At 39.0% G+C, this 23,667-nt stretch overlaps 2 protein-coding genes across 6 annotated transcripts in view; one reads left to right on the plus strand and one right to left on the minus strand.

Annotated features, from left to right (window-relative positions):
- The window catches only part of LOC126342462 (exosome complex component RRP4), a 95,066-nt gene extending 86,112 nt beyond the window's left edge, over positions 1 to 8,954 (minus strand). The window contains exon 1 of one of the 2 annotated variants that reach the window (XM_050001859.1): positions 8,817 to 8,954. In XM_050001859.1, coding sequence (XP_049857816.1) covers positions 8,817 to 8,947 — 131 coding nt within the window. In that variant the 5' untranslated portion in view covers positions 8,948 to 8,954. The remainder of the gene's footprint in view (positions 1 to 8,816) is intronic. The other variant, XM_050001857.1, reaches the window with a different exon arrangement.
- Positions 8,955 to 9,014: 60 nt separating this feature from the next.
- The window catches only part of LOC126342415 (Golgi reassembly-stacking protein 2), a 46,014-nt gene continuing 31,361 nt past the window's right edge, over positions 9,015 to 23,667 (plus strand). Inside the window, exons 1-3 of one of the 4 annotated variants that reach the window (XM_050001853.1) lie at positions 9,015 to 9,106; positions 9,432 to 9,593; positions 9,690 to 9,770. In XM_050001853.1, the coding sequence (XP_049857810.1) occupies positions 9,531 to 9,593; positions 9,690 to 9,770 (144 nt within the window). In that variant the 5' untranslated portion in view covers positions 9,015 to 9,106; positions 9,432 to 9,530. Of the gene's footprint in view, positions 9,372 to 9,431; positions 9,594 to 9,689; positions 9,771 to 23,667 lie in introns of all 4 variants that reach the window. The other 3 variants (XM_050001856.1, XM_050001855.1, XM_050001854.1) reach the window with 3 other exon arrangements.

Here is a 23,667-nt window from a genome sequence, read left to right on the forward strand (position 1 = left end):
CAAGGTGAATATGTGAATCACCTTCATCAGCAGGATCAAAGAAGCAAAACAGCTGGTTTGCATATGGACCCTCGACATTCAGGAGGACTGAAAGTGCTACAATACCTACTGCTCGCCAGTGAGATACAGCCTGAGACACTTGGTAAAAATTTTTAAACGTGTGTGGGAAGTGGGACTATTGGAAAAGTTATTAAAGCACTATTTTGGGCTATATCATATCCTATGTCACTCATCAGACATCACACCTGAAGTCGAGAATTAGTATCCCTCATCAAAAAAAACAAAGGCAGAGACATTCTCCAAGTCCTCCATATGAGACCCTTCAGTAGAGGGAAATGGGTGCAATAACACGACCAAAATGTGAGAACCGTCCAGCACTGCCATGGGCCAGATCTAGATCAAGGGTGCTGTAGTTGGTTCCAATGAGAACATCTGAAACAGCGGGGCACTGTTTCTTTAGGAGAGGGAACAATGCCGCACGCTGTTCTGCATGACTTGTTAAGTAACAGTTGTCATTGTTGCATGGTTACGGCATGTCACCTCTTTGAATCCCATCAACAGCAATTTTTTTTTTTATATATTAATCATTTCTAGATGGTTCTCATGGCTTCTTGGCTCATAATGTTTGTATATTCTGGATCATTTGGTTGGTTGATTGGAGGTAGAGGGACTAAACAGTAACATCAGCAGTAACTCAATCCAAAGGAAGTTCATCAGGAATTGGTGACACCTGCAAGAATGTTCTCTGACAATTAAAGTAGGTAGGAGGTGTATGATTGGAGCATTGAAGGCAAGTCTGATGCTGGAGCTGAAAACTAATTTATGGAGAAATGTGTGGATCAGGCTGGTACATATGTCAGAGCAGCAAGGGGTCTCCCAGGTCTCATCCCACATCCACTGGACAGTGAATAACAACGACAAGAGGGGAGGAGGTGGGCATCCACATGTGACAGGGGGCACCTCACCACATAGCTCTCCCACCCCTGCACCAGTGCAGTCACGGCATTAAAGAGCACTCGCTATTCAACAGAGTCCTATGTCTAAAAGAAAAAATAGAGTCCAGCAGAAAAGGAGGCAAATCACATCTAAAAGCAATTGAAACAGAGTAAGAGAGGGATGAAATAGTGGGCTGGTCGAAGAGGTAGGGTTGGTGGTGGTCCCCTAGACGAATCATGCAGCAGGAGACGTGCCAACCACATTCACCCCAGCCCTGTGCCAAAGATAGCTTAAAACCTTATATCAAAAAGTAAAAACCACTTTCACAGAAGAAAAAAGAAAAAAAAACACAGAAAAGCAGCTCAACCAACCATGAATCATCTGCCATTATTTCAGGTACAGAATTTGGAAGGCCATGCTTGGCATGGAGGGCCTGAAGAAGGGCATTCCACCATGATATGAGCTAATGTCTGTAAGGCTCCACAACTATAATGTGGGCATCCCACCATGATATGAGCCACTGTCTGTAAGGCTCCACAACCATAATGTTAGCCTAATATGACCAATGAGCAAGTGACATGGGCTGGTGGATTCCTTCCAGGAGGGAGGGAGGGAAAAGTGTAATTAACCAACAGTTTCCTTGATAGTGCAGGGTTTATTAGAAGGGGCAGTAGCTATCCAGATGTCATTTCATCTCTGAGAGAGCATAGGTCTTATTTCCACCTGCAAATATGCACCTGGGATTGGTAAAGTGAATGGGGGGCTGGATACCACTCCTCTAGACAAATGATAAGGCCAGTTTATTCCCTGGGCTACCCACATGACGTGGTGTCAAGGAAAAGACAATCGAGCACTTGGTATGACTAAGTTCAGTGAGAAAGTCATGAATAGCAGACCACAGGGGACCTAAAGCAACAATGGTCAATGACTTAAGGTCTACTCTCTGAGTCACCACATATTAAAATGTGATCAAGGGAGGCCCGTTTAATATAGTAAAAGTGTCCATTAAAGACTATCAGCTCCTCTGTACAAACATTATAAGTTCCTGGCATCAAATGGTGTTAATGGCCAACAGGGGATGTAAAAGCATATCCCATCTTATCTACAGTTTGAGAGCTGTCAGAATGAAAGAAAGTAGTGTCCTGAAATTCCTGGACAACTGAATGTAACAGACACCAAAAGGTCATGGGGGAATCAGACTTTAGGACTTTGAAATAGACCAATCCTAATTTGTGGCTTACACAAGGAGCACATCCCAGGGACGAGTGACAGAAATCCTCGCGAGGACTGCGAGGCGCATTCCAACTGGTAATTCCACCTGAGAATGGCTATCAGGTGGTCAACAATACTTGTATGCAAAAAGAATAGGATATGTTGGATTATCATGGAACTGCTGAATGATGATTGTACATAAAACCAAGAAATGTTACCATTGGAACTGAAGAGGTAAGATTCCAGCTTCAGTAAGCAGACTGTCTCCAAGACTCGTGTGAAAAGTGCCAGGCGATCTCCATAAAGACGAACTGAGTGTAACAGTTTCAAAGGCGAAGGTGTCACTAAGCCATAAAGGTGGTAACCATAGTCCACTGGGATGAGACCAGAATCCAGTAAATACAGAGAAGAGTACCCCAATCCATAACCCCATGAGATGTGTGCATGGAAGCAGAGAATGTTACACTTCCATATGCAATTAGTCTTTTGCTGATGAATATGGAGCAGCCAAGTCAGAAAAGAAGCCTCAGAAACAGGATTGTGTTACAACTTTCAAGCACTGAGTACCCATAGAAAGATGAGAGTTAGGGTGGATCATGATACGATGTTGGAAACGTAGTTTCGTCATCAGATATAGTGATTAGATGTAAGAATATTGTTTAACAGATACTACTGCAATGGTGGACATGCAACACCTAACATTAAATTTGAAAAAATTGTCACGGTAAAACATCTATCAGAACTGAGTACAGAAGGCCAATAAAACAGTCAAACACTGAGTAATTTAGGAGATTACTCAAAGAAATTAATTAGTTGGATGTTTACAGCATCCAGAACACAAATGGAAGATACAAAACATTCATTAATAAAGTTAGCACCTTATTTGAAAATTGTTTTCTCCTGAAGGTAACTCAAATTAAGCAGAAGTTTAATAAGAAACCATGGATCACACAAGGGATAATGATATCATGTGAAACAAAAAGGAAACTCTATCTGGTATGTAGGGACACCTTTGATACTAGCATTATAGCTCATTACAAAAATTACTGCAAAATATTGAAGAAGGTATCCAGAAATCTTAACACCTGCATTATGAGAAAAAGACAAATACATCCAGCAATAGCCAGCTGGAGTGGCCAGCTTTTACAAAAATCTTTGAAAAGGTTTTGTACAAACATCTACTTGAGCACCTTAGTGAAAATAACATACTGCCAAAGTCACAGTTTGGGTTTATTAAGGGTTCTGATATTGAGAACGCTATTTACAATTACAGTGAAAATGTCCTTAATACATTAGACAACAAATTAGAGGCAACTGGCATATTCTGTGACCTGCCAAAGGCTTTTGACTGTGTGAATCACAGCATTCTTTTAAGTAAATTAAAATATGATGGCATCACTGGTAGTGCTGCAAACTGGTTTCAGTCTTAAATTACTAGGCCTAATAGAAAACAACATAACACTCCAACAGTAGGCCATCGGACATCATCTGACTGGGGAGAAATTACATGTGGTGTTCCCAAGGTTCCATACTAGGCCCACTACTTTTACTCGTGACCTGTCATCTGTTAAGGCATTTTGCTCTCATTGTTGCCAGCATCATATTTAAAGTAACAGGGAAGCAGGTTGCTAGCCTTACTTGCCCCGAGTCCCATTGAGTTTTAGAGTTTTACCCCTAACGGTTGAGGGACTAACCGGTGGATTTGGTAGTCTTTGCCGTATGAGCACAAAGGTGACCACGACTCAAAATATGTCCGAGATGCCCAGCCTTATTCCAAAGTAACTGGTATCCCAACTGTCGGGACCACTTACTTGGCCACTCATATGTTGCCCGTGGTTCATGAACTAGGACATCACTACAGGAACCTACACCATGAACCATGCTGGCAACAATCAGAGCAAAATGCCTCGGACCTTTGGAGGTGACGGAGTCCCACCTCTAACTGACAAACCAGGGACTCCTAAGATAAGACATGGCAAACAAATGGTAATGGGATGGGGAGCAATTAACATCAATGGGGGCTACTCTGGGAAGAAGGTAGAGCTGGCAGAGGCTGCAAGTAAGATGGCATTGGACGTTTTAGCTGTTAGTGACATTCAGGTAAGGGGTGAGAAAGAAGAAGAAGTGGGAGAATACAAGGTCTACCTGTCAGGAGTCAAAGCAGGAATAGCACAATGGGGTGTAGGGCTTTACATCAGGAGAGAAATGGAAGCCAGCGTAGTTGCAATAAGGTATGTAAACGAACGACTGATGTGGATAGATTTGACAGTGTCTAGCAAGAAAATTAGGACTGTGTCAGTATATTCGCATTGTGAAGGGACAGATCAAGATAAGATGGTTAGTTTTTATAGGCACTCAGTAATGTAGTTGTTAAAGTAAAGGACAAGGACAGTGTTCTACTCATTGGTGATTTTAATGCCAGGATTGGAAATCGAACAGAAGGGTATGAAAAGGTTACGGGTAAATTTGGAGAGGATATGGAGGCCAACAGTAACGGGAAACAACTCTTGGATTTCTGTGCCAGTATGGGCTTAGTAATCACAAACTCATTTTTTAAACATAAGAACATTCACCGGTATACTTGGGAAGGCAGGGGAACCAGATCTGTCATTGACTATATAATAACAGATCAGGAATTCAGGAAGGCTGTGAGGGACACATGTGTATTCAGGGGATTCTTTGATGACACTGATCATTATTTAATCTGCAGTGAAATTGGGATTGTGAGGCCAAAAGTGCAGGAGGTCAGATCCATATGTAGGAGGATAAGAGTGGAGAAACTTCAGGATAAGGAAATCAGGCACAAGTACATAACAATGATCTCAGAAAGGTGCCAGCTAGTTGAATGTAGTCAATTACAGTCATTGGAAAAGGAATGGACAAGGTACAGGGACACAGTACTAGAAGTAGCTAAAGAATGTCTTGGAACAGTAGTGTGTAAAGGTAGGATGAAGCAAACAGCTTGGTGGAATGACACAGTCAAGGCAGCCTGTAAAAGGAAAAAGAAGGCGTATCAAAAATGGCTACATACTAGAACTCAGGTAGACAGAGAAAGTTATGTTGAAGAAAGAAAGAAAGCCAAACAGATAATTGCAGCATCCAAGAACAAATCTTGGGAAGACTTTGGAAACAGGTTGGAGACTTTGGGTCAAGCTGTTGGAAAACCATTCTCGAGTGTAATTAGCAGTCTTCGAAAGGGAGGTAAGAAGGAAATGACAAGTATTTTGGACAGGTCAGGAAAACTGCTGGTGAATCCTGTGGATTCCTTGGGCAGATGGAGAGAATATTTTGAAGAGTTGCTCAATGTAGGTGAAAATACGACCAGTAATGTTTCAGATTTCGAGGTACAATGGGATAGGAATGATGATGGAAATAGGATCACATTTGAGGAAGTGGAGAAAATGGTCAATAGAGTGCAGTGCAATAAAGCAGCTGGGGTGGATGAAATTAAGTCGGAACTCACCAAATACAGTGGAATGTCAGGTCTTAAATGGCTACACATGATAATTGAAATGGCGTGGGAGTCGGGACAGGTTCCATCAGACTGGACAAAAGCAGTAATCGCACCAATCTTTAAACATGGAAACAGAAAAATTGTAAAAACTACAGAGGTATCTCTTTAATCAGTGTTGTGGGTAAAATCTTCTCAGGTATTGTTGAAAGAAAGTGCGAGTATTAGTTGAGGACCAATTGGATGAAAATCAGTGTGGGCTTAGGCCTCTTAGAGGCTGTCACGACCAGATCTTTAGCTTACGGCAAATAATGGAGAAGTGTTATGAGTGGAACAGGGAATTGAATCAATGCTTGATAGAACTAGAAAAGGCATATGACCGGGTTCCTAGGAGGAAGTTATTGTCTGTTCTACGAGATTATGCAATAGGAGGCAAATTGTTGCAAGCAATTAAAGGTCTTTACATGGATAGTCAGGCAGCACTTAGAGTTGATGGTAAATTGAGTTCATCGTTCAGAGTAGTTTCAGGGGTAAGACAAGGCTGAAACCTGTCTCCAATGTTGTTCATATTATTTATGGATCATATGTTGCAAACAATAGACTGGCTGGGTGAGATTAATATATGTGAACACAAAATAAGCAGTCCTGCATATGCGGATTACTTAGTTGTGATGGCAGATTCGATTGAAAGTTTGCAAAGTAATATTTCAGAGCTAGATCAGAAATGTAAGGACTATGGTATGAAGATTAGCATCTGCAAAACGAAAGTAATGTCAGTGAGAAAGAGATATAAACGGATTTAGTGCCAAATAGGAGGAACAAAGTTAGAACAGGTGGACGGTTTCAATTACTTAGGATGCATATTCTCACAGGATGGCAACATAGTGAAGGAACTGGAGGAGAGGTGTAGCAAAGCTAATGCAGTGAGTGCTCAGCTACGATCTACTCTCTTCTGCAAGACGGAAGTCAGTACCAAGACTAAGCTATCTGTGCACCGTTCAATCTTTCGACCAACTTTGTTGTATGGGAGCGAAAGCTGGGTGGATGAAAGTATCTAGGATGACTGAAGGTACTAGTAGATGGGAACAATGGCAGGAGGGTGTCCACAATGCGGAAATCAAAGAAAAACTGGGAATGAACTCTATAGATGTAGCAGTCAGGGCGAATAGGCTTAGATGGTGGGGTCATGTTACACGCATGGGAGAAGCAAGGTTACCCAAGAGACTCATGGGTTCAGCAGTAGAGGGTAGGAGGAGTCGGGGCAGACCAAGGAGAAGGTACCTGGATTTGGTTAAGAAAGATTTTGAAGTAATAGGCTTAACATCAGAAGAGGCACCAATGTTAGCATTGAATAGCAGATCATGGAGTAATTTTATAAGGGGGACTATGCTCCAGACTGAACGCTGAAAGGCATAATCAGTCTTAAATGATGATGATGTCATCTGTTACATTACCAGATGCCAAGTATGTCTTATATGCAGATGATACAAACACTGCAATAAATAGCAAATCAAATATAAATTTAGAAAGGACAGGTAATCAAATTTTTACTGACATTAATAAGTGGTTCATAGCCAATTCACTGTCATTAAACTTTGAAAAGACCCACTATATGCAGTTCAGAACTTCCAAGAGATTTCCTTCTAGTTGGTGTATAAAATATGAAAACATGGACATTGGAGAAGTTGAGAGTGTAAAATTCATGGGATTACAACTTGATAATAAATTCAGTTGGGAGCGACATACTAACAAATTGCTAAAGCACCTAAACAAGTCTGTGTTTTCAATGCGAATGATGTCAGACATAGGAGATATAAATATTAAAAAACTGGCATATTTTGCTTATCTTCACTTCATTATGTCATATGGTATCATATTTTGGAGTAACTCCACACAACGAGGAAAAATTTTTAGAGTACAGAAGCATATAATAAGAGTAATGTGTAGTGTACATCCAAGAACATCATGTCTAAACCTAGTCAAAGAATTTGACATACTAACTACAGCTTCTCAGCTGATTCCTTCATGAAGTTTATTGTAGGCTAAATAATACATTTCTTTTTCCAACTAACTGCTTAGTACACAGTACACTAGGAATGAGAACAATATACATAAAGATTTAAAATCACTTACTCTTGCCCAGAAAGGAGTCCAGTATTCAAAAACGCATATTTTCAGTAAGTTACCAGCAACCATTAAGAATTAGGTTTCAGACAAGGCACAATTTAAACATGATTTAAAAGATTTTTTGGTGGCCAGCTCCTATTCCATCCATGAATTTCTCAACAAGTGCAAGTGACGATATTTGGTTGTAACAGCTAAGTAACTACCTACTGTGTGAAGATGGATGTATGGAAAGCAGATGTAAGTCTTAAGTCTGTAAATAGTGGAAGATGTAATGAGTAATATTCGATACCTAATCGTTGGCTTTGACAAATGACGTAGGAAACATGCGAAAAACGTCATACACAACATGACGACTATCCGACGAAGTTGTTGTTGTGGTCTTCAGTCAAGAGACTGGTTTTATGCAGCTCTCCCATGCTATACAGTAAGCTGCATGCCCACGGGAAAAATTACGGCTGTAGTTTCCCCTTGCTTTCAGCCGTTTGCAGTACCAGCACAGCAAGGCCGTTTTGATTAGTGTTACAAGGCCAGATCAGTCAATCATCCAGACTGTTGCCCCTACAACTACTGAAAAGGCTGCTGCCCCTCTTCAGGAACCACACGTTTGTCTGACCTCTCAACAGATACCCCTCCGTTGTGGTTGCACCTACGGTACGGCTACCTGTATCGCTGAGGCAAGCTAGCCTCCCCACCAACGGCAAGGTCCATGGTTAATGGGGAGTATCCGACGATAATTAAAAAATCATGTCACCAAAACCAGATGACTCAATTACCACACAATATGCAGCAAAATTGTGTGTTTCAGTCTTTCCCTTTCTTTCATTTCCATATTTACCCACGACATATGTATAAAATATAGCTTATCGCATTGTTTTCTTGGTCATTGAGTAGGTGGGAGAATTGCATCGACCTCGACTTCAATACCGCAGATAGTGATTTTGTCAGGCTCTTGCAACAAGCACAGTCACCAATTACGGAATACATAAACACTTGCAAATCTGCGTAAATCCCCTTACATAAGCCATAACTACTTTGAAAAATCTTACAATTCTGAATTCACATTTGCGGAATCATTTGTTTACATACAAACCTCATACATCCGCTCTGACTAGTAATTATTTCTCCTGGGGTCAATATACGAGGTACGGATCTCTCATATGACCTGATAGTACTATCGACACGCTCACTAGCTAATCTAATATGTGCCAACGCCGACATCATCAATCACTGCAAACAAAACTATGTTTCAAAACAGAAAACACTTATTACTGTTTGAAAACCGCAACACTCAAACAACTTTGAGTTGCGTTGCCAAAGATGCGCCTGCATACCAGGAAAACCAAAGATAGTAAACGTTGACACATCATGCATTGTACACAGGTATGAGTTTCTCTGTTTAATTCCGAGGACTGGTTGGAAGTTTAGGACGGTGGACAATTTTGGATTTGTTTTCTTATTTATTACTTCTAGTACCGTGGTACAGTTTTGCAAAGAAAGTTGTTTATAATAATATAGTTATTGAGCTGTAGTATTTCACTCTTGTCATTCATGTGAGAATGTCATGTTAAATAATCATGCGTGTTAGGTTACTGTAAGGTAAACGTAAATTAGGTAATTAGGTCCTTCGGAGAGGTGTAACATGAAGGTAGATCTGGTTGCAGTTGTAGATTTATGGGCAATTTCATTGTGTTTGTTATTGTTATAGATTTTTGGCTGTCTGTAGCAGTGCCACGTAAGATGGAAACCGTGTTTTGAGAAATGGTGATGTAGCGGTCGTGTAACCATTAACCAGTTATATTGAAAAATGGGAAGCTCTCAGAGTGTTGAAATACCAGGGGGTGGAACAGAAGGGTACCATGTTCTTCGTGTAAGTAATACGAGTATGAACTGTGTGACATGTTTGAAAGACAGATATGTATTTGATCAGAATAGCAATCACTGTGTATTGGTTTAAATATTTCAGGTTCAAGAAGGATCTCCAGGTCAGAAAGCTGGATTGGAAGCCTTTTTCGATTTCATAGTCGCCATTGGGAATACCAGACTTGTAAGTGAAAGACACTTTTTGACACATTGTGTGGAAGTCATTTAATTAAAAAAAAAAAAAAGAACTTAGTAACTAAAGCTTACTTTTGATATAAGACATTTGTAGTATATTTGAATGGGCATCACTTCAATATTTGTGTTGTCTTGCCATCTGCTGAACTGATACTGCATGATCCATTGTTGCCTCTCCTTATATGATGTAATTTACAAAGCTATTGAACTACACTTCTGCTCTTTCAATTGCCTTTTCATTGTGAATAAATTTAAAACTGATGCAGTGCAAACTTTATTGTTTGCGTTTATTTGTATTTCAAACATTCAGCACATCAGTATTGGACAGGTCAGGCGCACATTACAGAAAAAATATATGCATATGTTAGACATAGACAAAGTGGAATAGTATTGGGTATGGATCGGGCAGAAAGTTGACAGTGAACTTGTCAATGGTACCACACCAGCATTCATCTTAATCTCTTGGAAAAACCATGGAAAACCCAAGTCAGAATGGTTGGACAAGATAGGACCCACCCCCATCCCCCAACTACTCCTGAATTCAAATCCAGTCAATTAAACTGACTTAACCGCCTCAATCAGTATATGAGTAGGAAAGAAAGAAGCTACATATACATTGTAGGCAATGAAACTCTCGTAATTCTACTTTGTTAAATTTTACAGGGAAAGCAACAACAGTGTCTTAAAAGATGTAGTATGTTACAGATAAGGTTGCTACATGTGTAACTATATAGCAGAAGCCTAGTTATTGACAGATTAGAGAAATCCAAGCACTTTCAAACTTATCTTTGGTAATGGAGTTATTGAAATCATTGGAGGTACAAGACTTTTCATTGCCTGCCTCAACAGTCTGTAATGAGATTACAAAAAGTCAACTTTTGAACACATTATTTGGTATTGTTGAAAACTAAAAACACACAATTGCCTGACAGCACTCTATCACAGCTAATCTTGCAAGTGATTCCTTTTCTGAGGTGGTGGACTGAGATGCATTTGAAACAGAGAAAACAGGAAACTGACAGCAGAAACATGACAACTCCTACTCAGTAGCTGAATTTTTAAATATGAATTATAATTTTACAATTATTAGTAATAACTCTGCTCCAAAGGTCATTACCTTCTCCAACTTCTTAATATATGTTTGTAATGAAATATTAGAAATGATACCAAAATGTCTCGTCTTAGAGTAAAAGTTGTTTTTGCTTGCTCTACTTGGAGAAGCCTACAGTTGAGTGTGTTATGGGTATTGTAACTCCTGTTGTTATGCAGGTACCCATGTTAGTCCTTACCAGCACAGATTTGTATATGTATAGGAATGGTGCCATACGGTGAGCCCTCATAGAGCTGGGAGACAAGATTTTTATAGCCTTTTTCTGTGCCATGAAAAAAAAAATTCATTTAATCTACCATTATTTGTACCCCAAAAAGTATTCCGTAAGCTACAAGGACTGGAAATAACCAAAGTGAGCTATTCAATCATCACTGAGAAACATACTTCAGAAATGATTCTCTGAACAAAACAAAGTATACTCTGTCCAATAAAATAATTCTATTCCCACTTCTACTCATTGCCATTGCCTCGTAGCTACCTTATGAAATAATGTAACAAAAAGTATCTATAAGCGAAGGTGCCACTTTTCCCGTAACAAACAAAATTTTACTTTCCCACTTCAGGTACCATACATTTACTCCTATCTCATCCCAAAAATACACTAGACAAATTAATCACCTCAGATGCTACCTGCTCAAAACTTGGAACAGACAAAGTGTCGTAGTTAGGCATATGTCAACTGCAAAATGTTATTGATCTAAAACTCTTCCACTGTATACATATCTAAGTGTAGGCAGTAGAAAACTCTCAACTTCTAAGTAGGCCAAATGAAACGATGTTTTGACCCCCCATTCAACAATGCATTTAATTATTAAAATATACAGCTAATGCGCCAGTTGTGACCAAGTTAATTTTATGACTTTTTTAGTATTCTGGTGCCCAGACTTCACTGCTTTGGAGTTGTGGCAGCTGTCTGCTTTACTGATTTTCCTACTGGATATCATCTCGTCTGTAGTTGACACAGTCTGTAGCTCCTGTCATTGCCACAAGATGTCACTCTAAAAATCAGTTAAATGTGGCACATATAACAATACATGTATATAATGACAATTAATTGTGTGACGTTGGCTGCCATCCTTGCAGATCCAGCAACTGGAAGGGTATCTTGCATATCCCATAAACCAATAATCTTAACTGATATAGCCATTCATTTTCTGCGACTTCCATTCCCAATCGAGAGTTCATTTGCAATAACAGTGCACAAGGCTAAAGATCAGAGAGGGTGGGTGGAAAGGATGAGATAAAGGAGAAGATGGGGGGGGGGGGATTAGCACATATATCCAGTTCTCATACATATTTAGTAATTGAAACACTTTGTGGTTTTGTATCACATTCATCATTACTATAAAAAGTATTCACTCTTTGTGAACATACACTTCAATGTGTACTACTTCCACTGGCAGAATTGAGTACTGTTGAAGTTCTCCTCCCAAGAAAAGCTCCATTAAAAAAAAAAAAAAAGATATAGTGGTACAAAATGAGGAGGGTATTTTAATAAAAGTGACCCCATTTTACACCCAAGAGGAACTAGAGGATATTCAAAATTGCTTGAAATTGGTTAAAAGTCTTTGAAATAGTGTGCTGTCAGTAGACGTTAAATATTGAGAAATTAATAAACTTGAGGTCTAAAACTACTCCATTGTAGACAGCTTGCACAAGACCCTCAGTCGTATAAAGTAAGCAGTTAAAAAATGTTGATCTATTCAAAAAACGAGAGGTGTTTCTGAAATTTAGAACATGATGACAATGGTGAATAATGACCTCAGAAAAAAATAGTCATGTTCGTTTTTGCTAACTGGTAATGAACGCAATAAGGCTGCTTTATAATAATTATTATTATTATTTATATGGGAACTAGGAGGTCTTGTAATTATTGGATAATGTTCTTTGTAGTAAACAATACTATTCTCTTAGTGTTGTTCATTGGGTTCTCTGGGGCATAAGTGTGACACTGCAGTGTTCCCTGCTGCATTAAACAAATATTCAGAGGGGTACTTTGTGTTATAATTTTGTTGCTGTAGTGAACAGATCTGAAATTACTGGTGTGTTTATCTGAGTTATCGCTCCCCTCTCAACATCTTCTTCCTTCCGAGAAAACTACCAAATAACTGAACTAACTCTTTGAAGACGTCATATACAACGAAGACCCAAAGGAACTTGTACACCTGCCTAATACCGTGTAGAGCCCCTGCGAGTATGCAGAAGTGCCGCAACAAAATGTGGCATGGACTCGACTAATGTCTGAAGTGTTGCTGGAGAGAATCAACACCATTAATCCCGCAGGGCTGTTCATAAATCCATAAGACTACAAGGGGTTGGAGAACAGCATTCCAGACTTGCTCAGTAAAGTACACGTCTGCGGAATTTGGTGGCCAGTGGAAGTGTTTAAACTCGGAAGAGTGTTCCTGGAGCCACTCAGTAATAATGCTGGGTGTGGGGGGTGTCCCATTGTCCTGCTGGAATTGTCCAAGCCCATCTGAATGGACAGTGGACATGAATGGTGCAGGTGATCATACAGAATTCTTAACGAATGTGTTATTTTCAGAGTCGTATCTAGATGTATCGGATCCCATATCACTTCAATTGCACACACCCCACACCATTACAGAGCCTCAACCAGTTTAAACAGCCCTTTGCTGACTTGCATATCCATGCATTCATGAGGTTGTCTCCGTACCTGACACGTCCATCCACTTGATACAATTTGAAATGACTCGTCCGACCATGCAACATATGTCTAGTCATCACCAGTCCAATGCCGTTGTTGATGGGCCCAGGCAAGGCATAAAGCTTTGTGTCATGCAGTTATCAAGGGTACACAAGTGGGCCTTTGGCTCTTAAATCCCATATCAATGATGTTTTGTTTAATGGTTCATACGTTGACACTTGTTGATGTCCCAGCATTGAAATCTGCAATAATTCGCCCCAGCAATGTTGGAGATTTTATGTTTTACCGGATTCCTGATATTCACAGTACGCTTGTGAAATGGTCATAAGGGAAAATCCACACGTCATCGCTACCTCGGAGATGTTGTGTCCCATCACTCGTGCTAACTGTAACACCACATTGAAACTCGCATAAATCTTGATAACCTGCTGTTGCAGGAGCAGCTACTGACCTAACAACTGCACCATACATTTGTGGTCTTATAGAAACTTTGCTGACCACAGCACCATATTCTTCCTGTTTACATCTCTCTTTATTGGAACACACATGCCTATACCAGTTTCTTTGGTGCTTCAGTGTATACTTTCATACAACTTTAGAGCATCCCACGTAACAACAGTTTGCCATTCATTTTTGTTAACTGCGTCAAGTATTACAGATTAATAGCGTGATAATGTGCCGTAATCCACTACACTATTTCCGCACACCTCTCTGAGCGTAGTAAATTTCCGTTGGGTTCTTACCATATAGGGAATCAATTTCAGTGTAGGAATGTTGGTAACCCATGTGTAATCTGACCTAACTCTTTAGTAACCTGACCTAACTCTTTTTCAGCTTCCGCCTTAAAACTGAATTATTCGTGATACAGCCACACAATTCAGCAAACACATATAAGATCATCACACTTAGTCTTGCTCACAACTGACATTGATTTCAGCTTGATCATACCACCGTAAGTCGTACAAGAACATTGTGGGAGAAGTTTTAAATGACCCTCATGTAAACATTGTGCAGCACGTCACTTTACTGAAGTGGTATGTGACACCTCATATCCCACTCCTTGGATGAAGTATGTCACCATAAGTATGCAGCATTGATGACTCACTAAAAATGCTATTTCTGCAACCTTATTGCAGAATTAAGAAAGCTAAACATTAATCCCTTATTTCTACTAGATCTACATCTACATGGTTTCTCTGCAATTCACACGTAAGTGCCTGGCAGAGGGTTCATCAAACCATTTTCATGCTACTTCTCTACCACTCTTGAATGGCGGGTGGGAAAAAGCAACACCTAAATCTTTATGTTTGAGCTCTGATTTTATAGTGACTGTCATTTCTCCCTGTGTAGGTGAGTATCAACAAAATATTTTCGCATTCAGAAGAGAAAGTTGGTGACTGAAATTTGGTAAATAGATCCCACTGCAAAGAAAACAGCCTTTGTTTCAGTGACTGCCACCCCAACTCGCATAACATATCTGTGACACTATCATCCCTATTGCGCGATAACACAAAGCGAGCTCGCTTCTTTGCACTTTTTTGATGTCCTCCGTCAATCCTACCTGGTAAGTATCCCATAGCTTGCAGCAATATTCCAGCAGAGGATGGACAAGTGTAATGTAGACTGTCTCCTTAGTGGGTTTGTCACATCTTCTAAGTGTAGTGCCAACAAAGAAAAGTCTTTGTTTCGCCTTCCCCACAATATTATCTATGCAGTCTTTCCATTTTAAGTTGCTTGTAATTTTAATTCCTAGGTATTTAGTCTAATTGACAGCCCTTAGATTTGTGTGATGTATCGTATACCCAAAATTTATCGAATTTCTTTGTTTAATGCCAATTGCCACTTTTTGTGCCATGCAAAAATTCTCTCTAGATCATTTTGTAATTGGACTTGATCATCTGATGATTTTACTAGACTGTAAAGTACAGAATCATCTGCAAACAATCGTAGGGGTGCTGCTCAGATTATCACCTGGATCATTTATGTAAATCAGGAACAGCAGAGGGCCTATGAGACTACCTTGCGAAACACCAGATACGTGGAATCGATCTGAGATCCCTCGTCGACAGCACTCCTTACTTCCTGGGAATAAAGAGCTAGCTGTGTTGCACAAGGACAATATTTTCTGAATCTGTGTTTGTTATGTATCAATAAGTCATTTTCTTCAAGGTGATTCATAATATTTGAGTGCAGTATATGCTCCAAAATCCTACTGAAAATTGAGGTCAGTGATATGGGTCTGTAATTCAATGGGTTATTCCTATTTCCTTTCTTGAACATTAGTGTGACCTGTGCTACTTTTCAGTCTTTCAGAACAGACCTTTCATCAAGTGAGTGGTTGTATATTTTCGCTAAGAAAGGCAATATTGTGTCTGCGCACTCTGAAAGGAACCTAATTGGTGTACCATCAGGACCGGAAGACTTGCCTTTCTTAAGTGATTCGAGTTGTTTCGATCACTTAAGATATCGATTTTTGTGTCACTCATGCTAACAGCTGATCTGGTTTCAAATTCTGGAATATTTACTTCGTCTTCTTTTGTGAAAGAATTACGGAAAAATGTATTTTTTATCTCCGCTTTAGTGGCACCATCATTGGTAACATTTCCATTGCTATCGCGCAGTGACGGTATTGACTGTTTTTTGCCGCTGGTGTACTTTACATGTAACCAGAATCTCTTTGGTTATCTACCATATTTTGAGACAATGTTTTATTGTGGAACCTATTAAAAGCATCTTGCATTGACGTCCGCACTTAATTTCGAGCTTCCGTGAAACTTAGCCAGTCTTGGGGACTTTGAATTTGGCTTTTTTTTTATTTTTTTGCAACAGTGCTCTGACGTGTTTTGTGCACAATAGTGGATCAGTCCCGTCTCTTATTAACTTATGCGGTATGAATATATCTATTGCTGTCGATAATTTATCTTTGAATTTGAGCCATATCTGGTCTACACTTACGTAATTAGATTGGAAGGAATAGAGACTCACTCTTAGGAAGGCATCAAGAGAATTTTTATCTGCTAAATAGATATATTTTGTGTTCATTTATAGTGGTTTTGGTTTATATGGTTTTGAGCCTTGCTACAATGACCTTGGGTTCACTAATCCCTGTATCTGTCACGACACTATCTATTGGGTCAGGATTATTTGTGGCTAAGAGGTCAAATGTGTTTTCGCAACCATTTACAATTCATTAGGCTCATGAACAAATTGTTCAAAGTAATTCTCAGAGAAAAAGCATTTTGTACAATTTCGGAAGGTGTTTCTGTCTACCACCAGCTTTGAACATGTATTTTCGCCAAAAAATTAAGGGTAAGTTGAAGTCTTCACCAATTATAACTGTATGAGTGGGGTACTTCAAGTTTTCTTTGTACTGTTCAGCTATTATATCATCTGAGTTGGGTGGTCGGTGGAAGGAGCCAATTATTATTTTCGTATAGCTGTTGAGTATAACCTCTACCCATTGTAATCTGCAGTAACTATCTATTTCAACTTCACTACAAGATAAATTACTACTGTTGGCCGTTGTGGCCGAGCGGTTCTAGGCGCTTCAGCCTGGGACCGCGCGACCGCTACGGTCGCAGGTTTGCATCCTGCCTAGGGCATGGATGTGTGTGATGTCCTTAGGTTAGTTAGGTTTAAGAAGTTCTAAGTTCTAGGGGACTGATGACCTCAGATGTTAAGTCCCATAGTGCTCAGAGCCATTTGAACCATTTTTTAAACTACTACCAACACACACACACACACACACACACACACACACACACACACACACACACACACTCTCCACCTTCTGAACACGGTTTGCACCTCTGTAAAAATTTTGGCAGAATTTATCTCTGGCTTTAGCCAGCTTTCTGTTCCTATAATGATTACAGCTTCTGTGCTTTCTATCGGCACTTAGGCTCTAGTACTTTTCTGACACAGCTACAACAATTTACGATTACAATACCAACTGCTGCTTGGTTGATTCTCGTCGTTTCTTTGCCTGTACCCTTTGAGACTGGAGCCCTTTTTGATCTTTCCCGAGGCTGTCTAACCTAAAAAATATTTACAGTATTTTTTTAAGCCTCAAGTAAATAAAACTTTGAATCATGTACATAATTCATTTGTACTAAGTATTCATTTGGGTAAGTTCATTCTGTTTCTTTTCCTTGTATTTCAGATTACAAGTGCTAACACTCTAGGTTAACTGATTCTAATTATGTAGTTTATACGCTACATTCATTTAAAGTTTTCCATACAATTGACATTGAACACTTTGATTACAGTCAATATCAGTGCCTGTATCAAAATTGTCTATGTGGTATTTCTCCAGTTAGTTATTTAAATTACGGTGGGAACGATTTCGCAATGCATCAGTTGCACGCTATTTCTACATTTTGATAACGTGTTTGAGCTAAGTACACAGAAAATATGCAAACCATTTGCGTTTCTAGCTTCATAAAACCTTTTATCCAAACAATTAACTAATAGACTTCTTATTCACTATATGAAAACTACAAAATACTACAAAATTGCAATGGAATATTCCCCAACTATACTCAAGGACCTTGTTATCCTTTTGTTATCAAACCCAATTTTTTCAGGTAATTTGTGAATAAACTGCAGTCCTCAAAACGTAAGTTTGCAATAGCTTTATTACAGCATGACTCAGCCATCAGCTATAGGAGCTACATGCTCAGAACAACTAGCAACCCTTTCATTGCTGTGAGACTTATAATCATATAACATTCCTTGCAACCATGATTTACTTAAGACTATCACAGTTGCCCCCTGTTATTCAGTCATCAGACTTATTTACTATTTGGACTGTAACTGTAGATAAATTTATCTACCTTAAAACTTTGGAGTAAGCCTGAAAAGTAAATAGTATCACCCATTACACCACAACCATAAAAATATAACTCTCCATAAACAATCCATTTTCACTGTGATAGGGTCCCACTATTGATCTTCACACATATTTCTGGTGTGGCTCATTCGTTTATTTGTACACTCATATAATCTACCATTTCACCAATCTGTATATATAGGTACAGTATCTTGGTCAATAGGAAACATCTTTCTGCTTCCAAAATTCTTTAAATAAATGAATAAACCCTACCTGAATTCAGAGCCTTGTAAGCAACCATTCTGTAGTCTCTTGTAATATAGATTCCTAATTACCATTTAAAATTATTGCCAATTTATTTACATGCTACTACTTCAAATATTCTTATTTCTTTTAGTACCAGATATAGGCTGGATGTTAGCATGTCATTTCTTATCTGTATGTGGCTCTCTACTAGTATTGCTGATATTTGTAAAAATATTGGGAATCCAATATTGTTGTGGTCTTCAGTCCAGAGACTGGTTTGATGCAACTCTCCATGATACTCTATCCTGTGCAAGTTGCTTCATCTCCCAGTACCTACTGCAACCTACATCCTTCTGAATCTGCTTAGTATATTCATCTCTTGGTCTCCCTCTACGATTTTTACCCTCCACGCTGCCCTCCAATACTAAATTGGTGATTCCTTGATGCCTCAGAACGTGTCCTACCAACCGATCCCTTCTTCTGGTCAAGTTGTGCCACAAACTTCTCTTCCCCCCAATCCTATTCAATACTTCCTCGTAAGTTATGTGATCTACCCATCTAATCTTCAGCATTCTTCTGTAGCACCACATTTCGAAAGCTTCTATTCCCTTCTTGTCCAAACTATTTATCGTCCATGTTTCACTTCCATACATGGCTACACTCCATACAAATACTTTCAGAAATGACTTCCTGACCCTTAAATGTATGATCGATGTTAACAAATTTCTCTTTTTCAGAAACGCTTTCCTTGCCATTGCCAGTCTACATTTTATATCCTTTCTACTTCGACCATCATCAGCTATTATGCTCTCCAAAAGCAAAACTCGTGTACTATTTAAGTGTCTCATTTCCTAATCTAATTCCCTCAGGATCACCCGATTTATTTCAGCTACATACCATTATCCTTGTTTTGCTATTGTTGATTTTCATCTTACAGCCTCCTTCCAGGACACTGTCCATTCCGTTCAACTGCTCTTCCAGGTCCTTTGCTGACTCTGGCAGAATTACAATGTCATCAGCAAGCTTCTAAGTTTTTATTTCTTCTCCATCGATTTTAATTCCTACTCCAAATTTTTCATTTCTTTCGTTTACTGCTTGCTCAATATACAGATTGAATAACATCTGGGATAGGCTACAACCCTGTCTCACTCCCTTCCAAACCACTGCTTCCCTTCCATGTCCCTCGACTCTTATAACTGCCATCTGGTTTCTGGACAAATTGTAAATAGCCTTTTGCTCCCTGAATTTGACCCCCGCCACTTTCAGAATTTGAAAAAGAGTATGGAATCCGATATATCAACATCAATGTATCTACAAAAGTCATCGATATATTGAAGGAAATACAGGTCTATAAAAATATCAGCCGCACATTGTAAACATACTTCCAGTTTGAGTTGTGTATTTAAGTACTGACTTTTTATTTGATATTCTATACATTAGCAAACTAGCAGCATGTCTATCCCCATTAGAGCAAGAATTGAAAGAAAGACACTTAATTTGAAAATTTGTAAGTTGATAATGGAACTTTCAGATGAAAAGCTTGTGTTGCAATACTTTTTTCGTCAACTGTTGTGTTGTTAATGAACAGCTGTCTAAATGGTGCATGGTCATGCATTACTTCATTCCGGTTAACCGCTCAAACCTTATTTTCTTAATTTGTTGTTGGCTGCGTGTTTTAATGAACCTTTTCACCCGTCTGTAGGAAAATTGCGTGGTGAAACTAAACATTTGCAGTTTCTATTGATACTTTCCAGTGTCGATTATGTCAGCACTTCACCACAGACGTCTCCACCCATTGCATAGCCCAATCTTGTCATTTAGACTTTTGTTCATCATTGCAGCAACTGTTTTGGAATAGTGCCGATGCAAAGTAGCAGCACACTAGTTGCATTAAAAATGTTTTTTAACGAAGTTGTGTGGTATTTTTTCACATTGGAGATCTGGTTATTCCATTCCCACTGCCATCCCCCCCCCCCCCCCCCCTCTCCATCTGATTGTATTACTTTTGTTCCACTTGTACTTGCTTCACACTGTCAAAGAGAAAGACCAGACATGGTGAAAGCTCAAAAATTAGTAAGACTACTTCATACAGTGGAAGTGAAATTATGTTCTACTGCAATTTAAAAAGTACAGTTTCAAGTATTTGCTGAAAATTGTGAAAAACTATATTGTAAAATAAAAATATCAGCATTCGATATTTCCGTTTTCACATATATATATATATATATCAGAAATGAAATATCACCAATATACATCAATATTTTATTGACAGCCCTAGTCTCTACTCATTTTATCCTCCATCAAATATGTTGATGCTAATATCTGGCCACATCAGATTTCCTTTATGTTGCTTTTATGGTTAACAAAAATAGCAACCAAAGTGTCAGATTGTAATATTTATGACTATTATGGGTTATTATCCTAGTTAGGTTACGTATCGCTCTCTCTCTCTCTCTCTCTCTCTCTCTCTCTCTGTCTCTGTCTCTGTCTCTGTCTCTATGTGCATGGAATTCGTCTGCGAGAGTGTGTTCACCTTGGTAACAAAACAGTTTAAACATTGGGTAATTTAGCTTTATGTGCTAACATAATGTACTATTGCTTCTGTTTTAATCTGAATACTATAGGTAATGGTTTTTTATAGCCATCTATTTATGTGTGTAATAAACTTGTATGCAGAAAAGCGATCTTCAGATTCCAGTGGTTCTTTTAAGATGTTGAAGTGACATCTGCAGATTAACATATTGTAGTATAGTGAAAGTATGCATAACTTATGGAAATTGGACAGAACCCAGAAAGTGAAATGTTCACAGAGAAGATGTAAGAAATTTAGTTCCGTCCATCAAGAATATACCAGATGACTCAAAACCTAGCAGACATCAAACCACAAAAAATGTGAATTGATGTGAGGCAGAATAGCATTTAATATTCATTTATAAGTGCCTGTGGTATCAAAAATGTACTCAAAAGCACTTATTTGGATACATCAATCAATCCACACGCCTCTGTTTGTCTAATGTAGGTTCGAGGTCATCGACAGCCCATTTCAAACATGCATTTTCATTGCCTTTTTATCTTTCGGAAATACTTAATCAACATTTGATGTAGTATGGAGAGCAAAGACAAATATACATTTGCTATTGGCACTGTCCTTTTCATAAGTAATTATTTTCATAGATGTTAGCATTATGTTATCTATACTGAACCTTCCAAAAATATGAGACAGGTCGTGTAAACTGAGACCAAATTACTATAATGTTTAAACTGACACAGTGTCAGTAAACAAATTAAATCTGCACATCAGTTACAAAATTGTTGACTAAATGTTTTCAGATGTGTGTCCCACCATTTCAACTTCAAATTAGCGCCAAAATACAATAATCTTTCCCAAATAGACTTCTCAGGTAACATTTCTGGGGAAAGATTGATGTTATTACTTAACTCCACTTTAGTTCCCTCTTAGCTGTGGATCAATTTGTACAGGCAGATGACTTGAGTTTGTTCTGTACTTTCTGTCCTATTAAGTCGTATACAGTATCTTCTAAAGCTGCAAGAATAGAGGTTGTTACAGCAGCCGCATCAGACCCCTCATCGTGCTTTGAAACATTTAACCTGGCTTCTGTGTCTGAGATTTGCTTATGCGCTTCATCTAATTTTCATTCAGCTAAATCTTTAACTTGTTTCAAATTGTTATTTACCTCAACGAACTGTCAACTAAACTTGTCAAAAACCTAGTCACATTGTTCTAGTACCACAACATTTAACTCCTCTCCCAAAGAACATATTTTTTTTGTAATTGTGACATTTGGTTATTTACTTGTACATTATAGTGATTCCCCGCGTTCCACCTTTGCTTTTAATTTGGAACCTTGCACTTGGATACTAGTTTAACTCAGTTCTTATGCTTGTCTTTAACTCAGCCTGACAGCTTTTATATTTTCAGTCTGTGCTTTAACGCTTTAATAGTTTGCATGTAGTTTGTTTAAAATTTTTCTGAAAATCGTAAACCATTCAGGAATGTTAGCCTCCATGTTTCTAGTCACAATCAGCATTCAGTGATAAAGGTAATAAGTTGTAATTAGTGTAAATTAATGATTCATTGCAGTGTCAAATGTCGTATGACAATACCAGTAAACCAATTGTTAAACAGCTCATAATGCCCACACCATATGCACCACCACAGTTTTCGCTCGCATTCGGGAGGACGACGGTTGAATCCCGTCTCCAGCCATCCTGATTTAGGTTTTCCGTGATTTCCCTAAATCGTTTCAGGCAAATGCCGGGATGGTTCCTCTGAAAGGGCACGGCCGATTTCCTTCCCAATCCTTCCCTAACCCGAGCTTGCGCTCCGTCTCTAATGACCTCGTTGTCGACGGGACGTTAAACACTAACCACCACCACCACCACCACAGTTTTCGCATAAGGAATGACTGGAAACAATATAGATACCGATTTCTGAACTGATGTATAGCTCTTGTTGTTAAGATGCTGACACATTGCTGTGATGATTTGATAGGCAAATTGCATCACTGAAGGTGAGTGCGTGGATTCAGCATCTGACAGTGGATGGGATGAGCTGGAGACATAGCACCAAGACTTAGTGAGCCGGAGACATAAGTGTTTGGCTGCACTGGATGTCAGGGAAATACAGCTGATCGTCTTTACAACCCTTAGAGATTGTTGCAACTATCTTCCAACACATAAATTCTTAATTCTTCTTCATTGTAAATGGTGTTAATAAATTTAACATTGGCTCCCCAAACAGTATAGTTATCCCTGTTTTTAAGCCCAGGAAAAACCCAACGTCTCTTGACAGCTACTGCCCAATTAGCCTGACGAATGAACTCTGTAAACTGTTTGAAAGGATGGTCAGCTTCAGATTATGTTGGGTACTTGGATCTCGGGGCCTTTGGCCCCGTTATCAGTGTGGTTTCTGGGCCATCCGACAGGCTATTACTCAGAGCTGGCACCTTGTCGTGGTCTTTGACCTACATAAGGCGTATAACATGGCTTGGCCCCATCACATTTTAGTT

The sequence above is a fragment of the Schistocerca gregaria genome, chromosome 1 (genome assembly GCF_023897955.1).
Source record: "Schistocerca gregaria isolate iqSchGreg1 chromosome 1, iqSchGreg1.2, whole genome shotgun sequence".
NCBI lineage: Eukaryota > Metazoa > Arthropoda > Insecta > Orthoptera > Acrididae > Schistocerca > Schistocerca gregaria.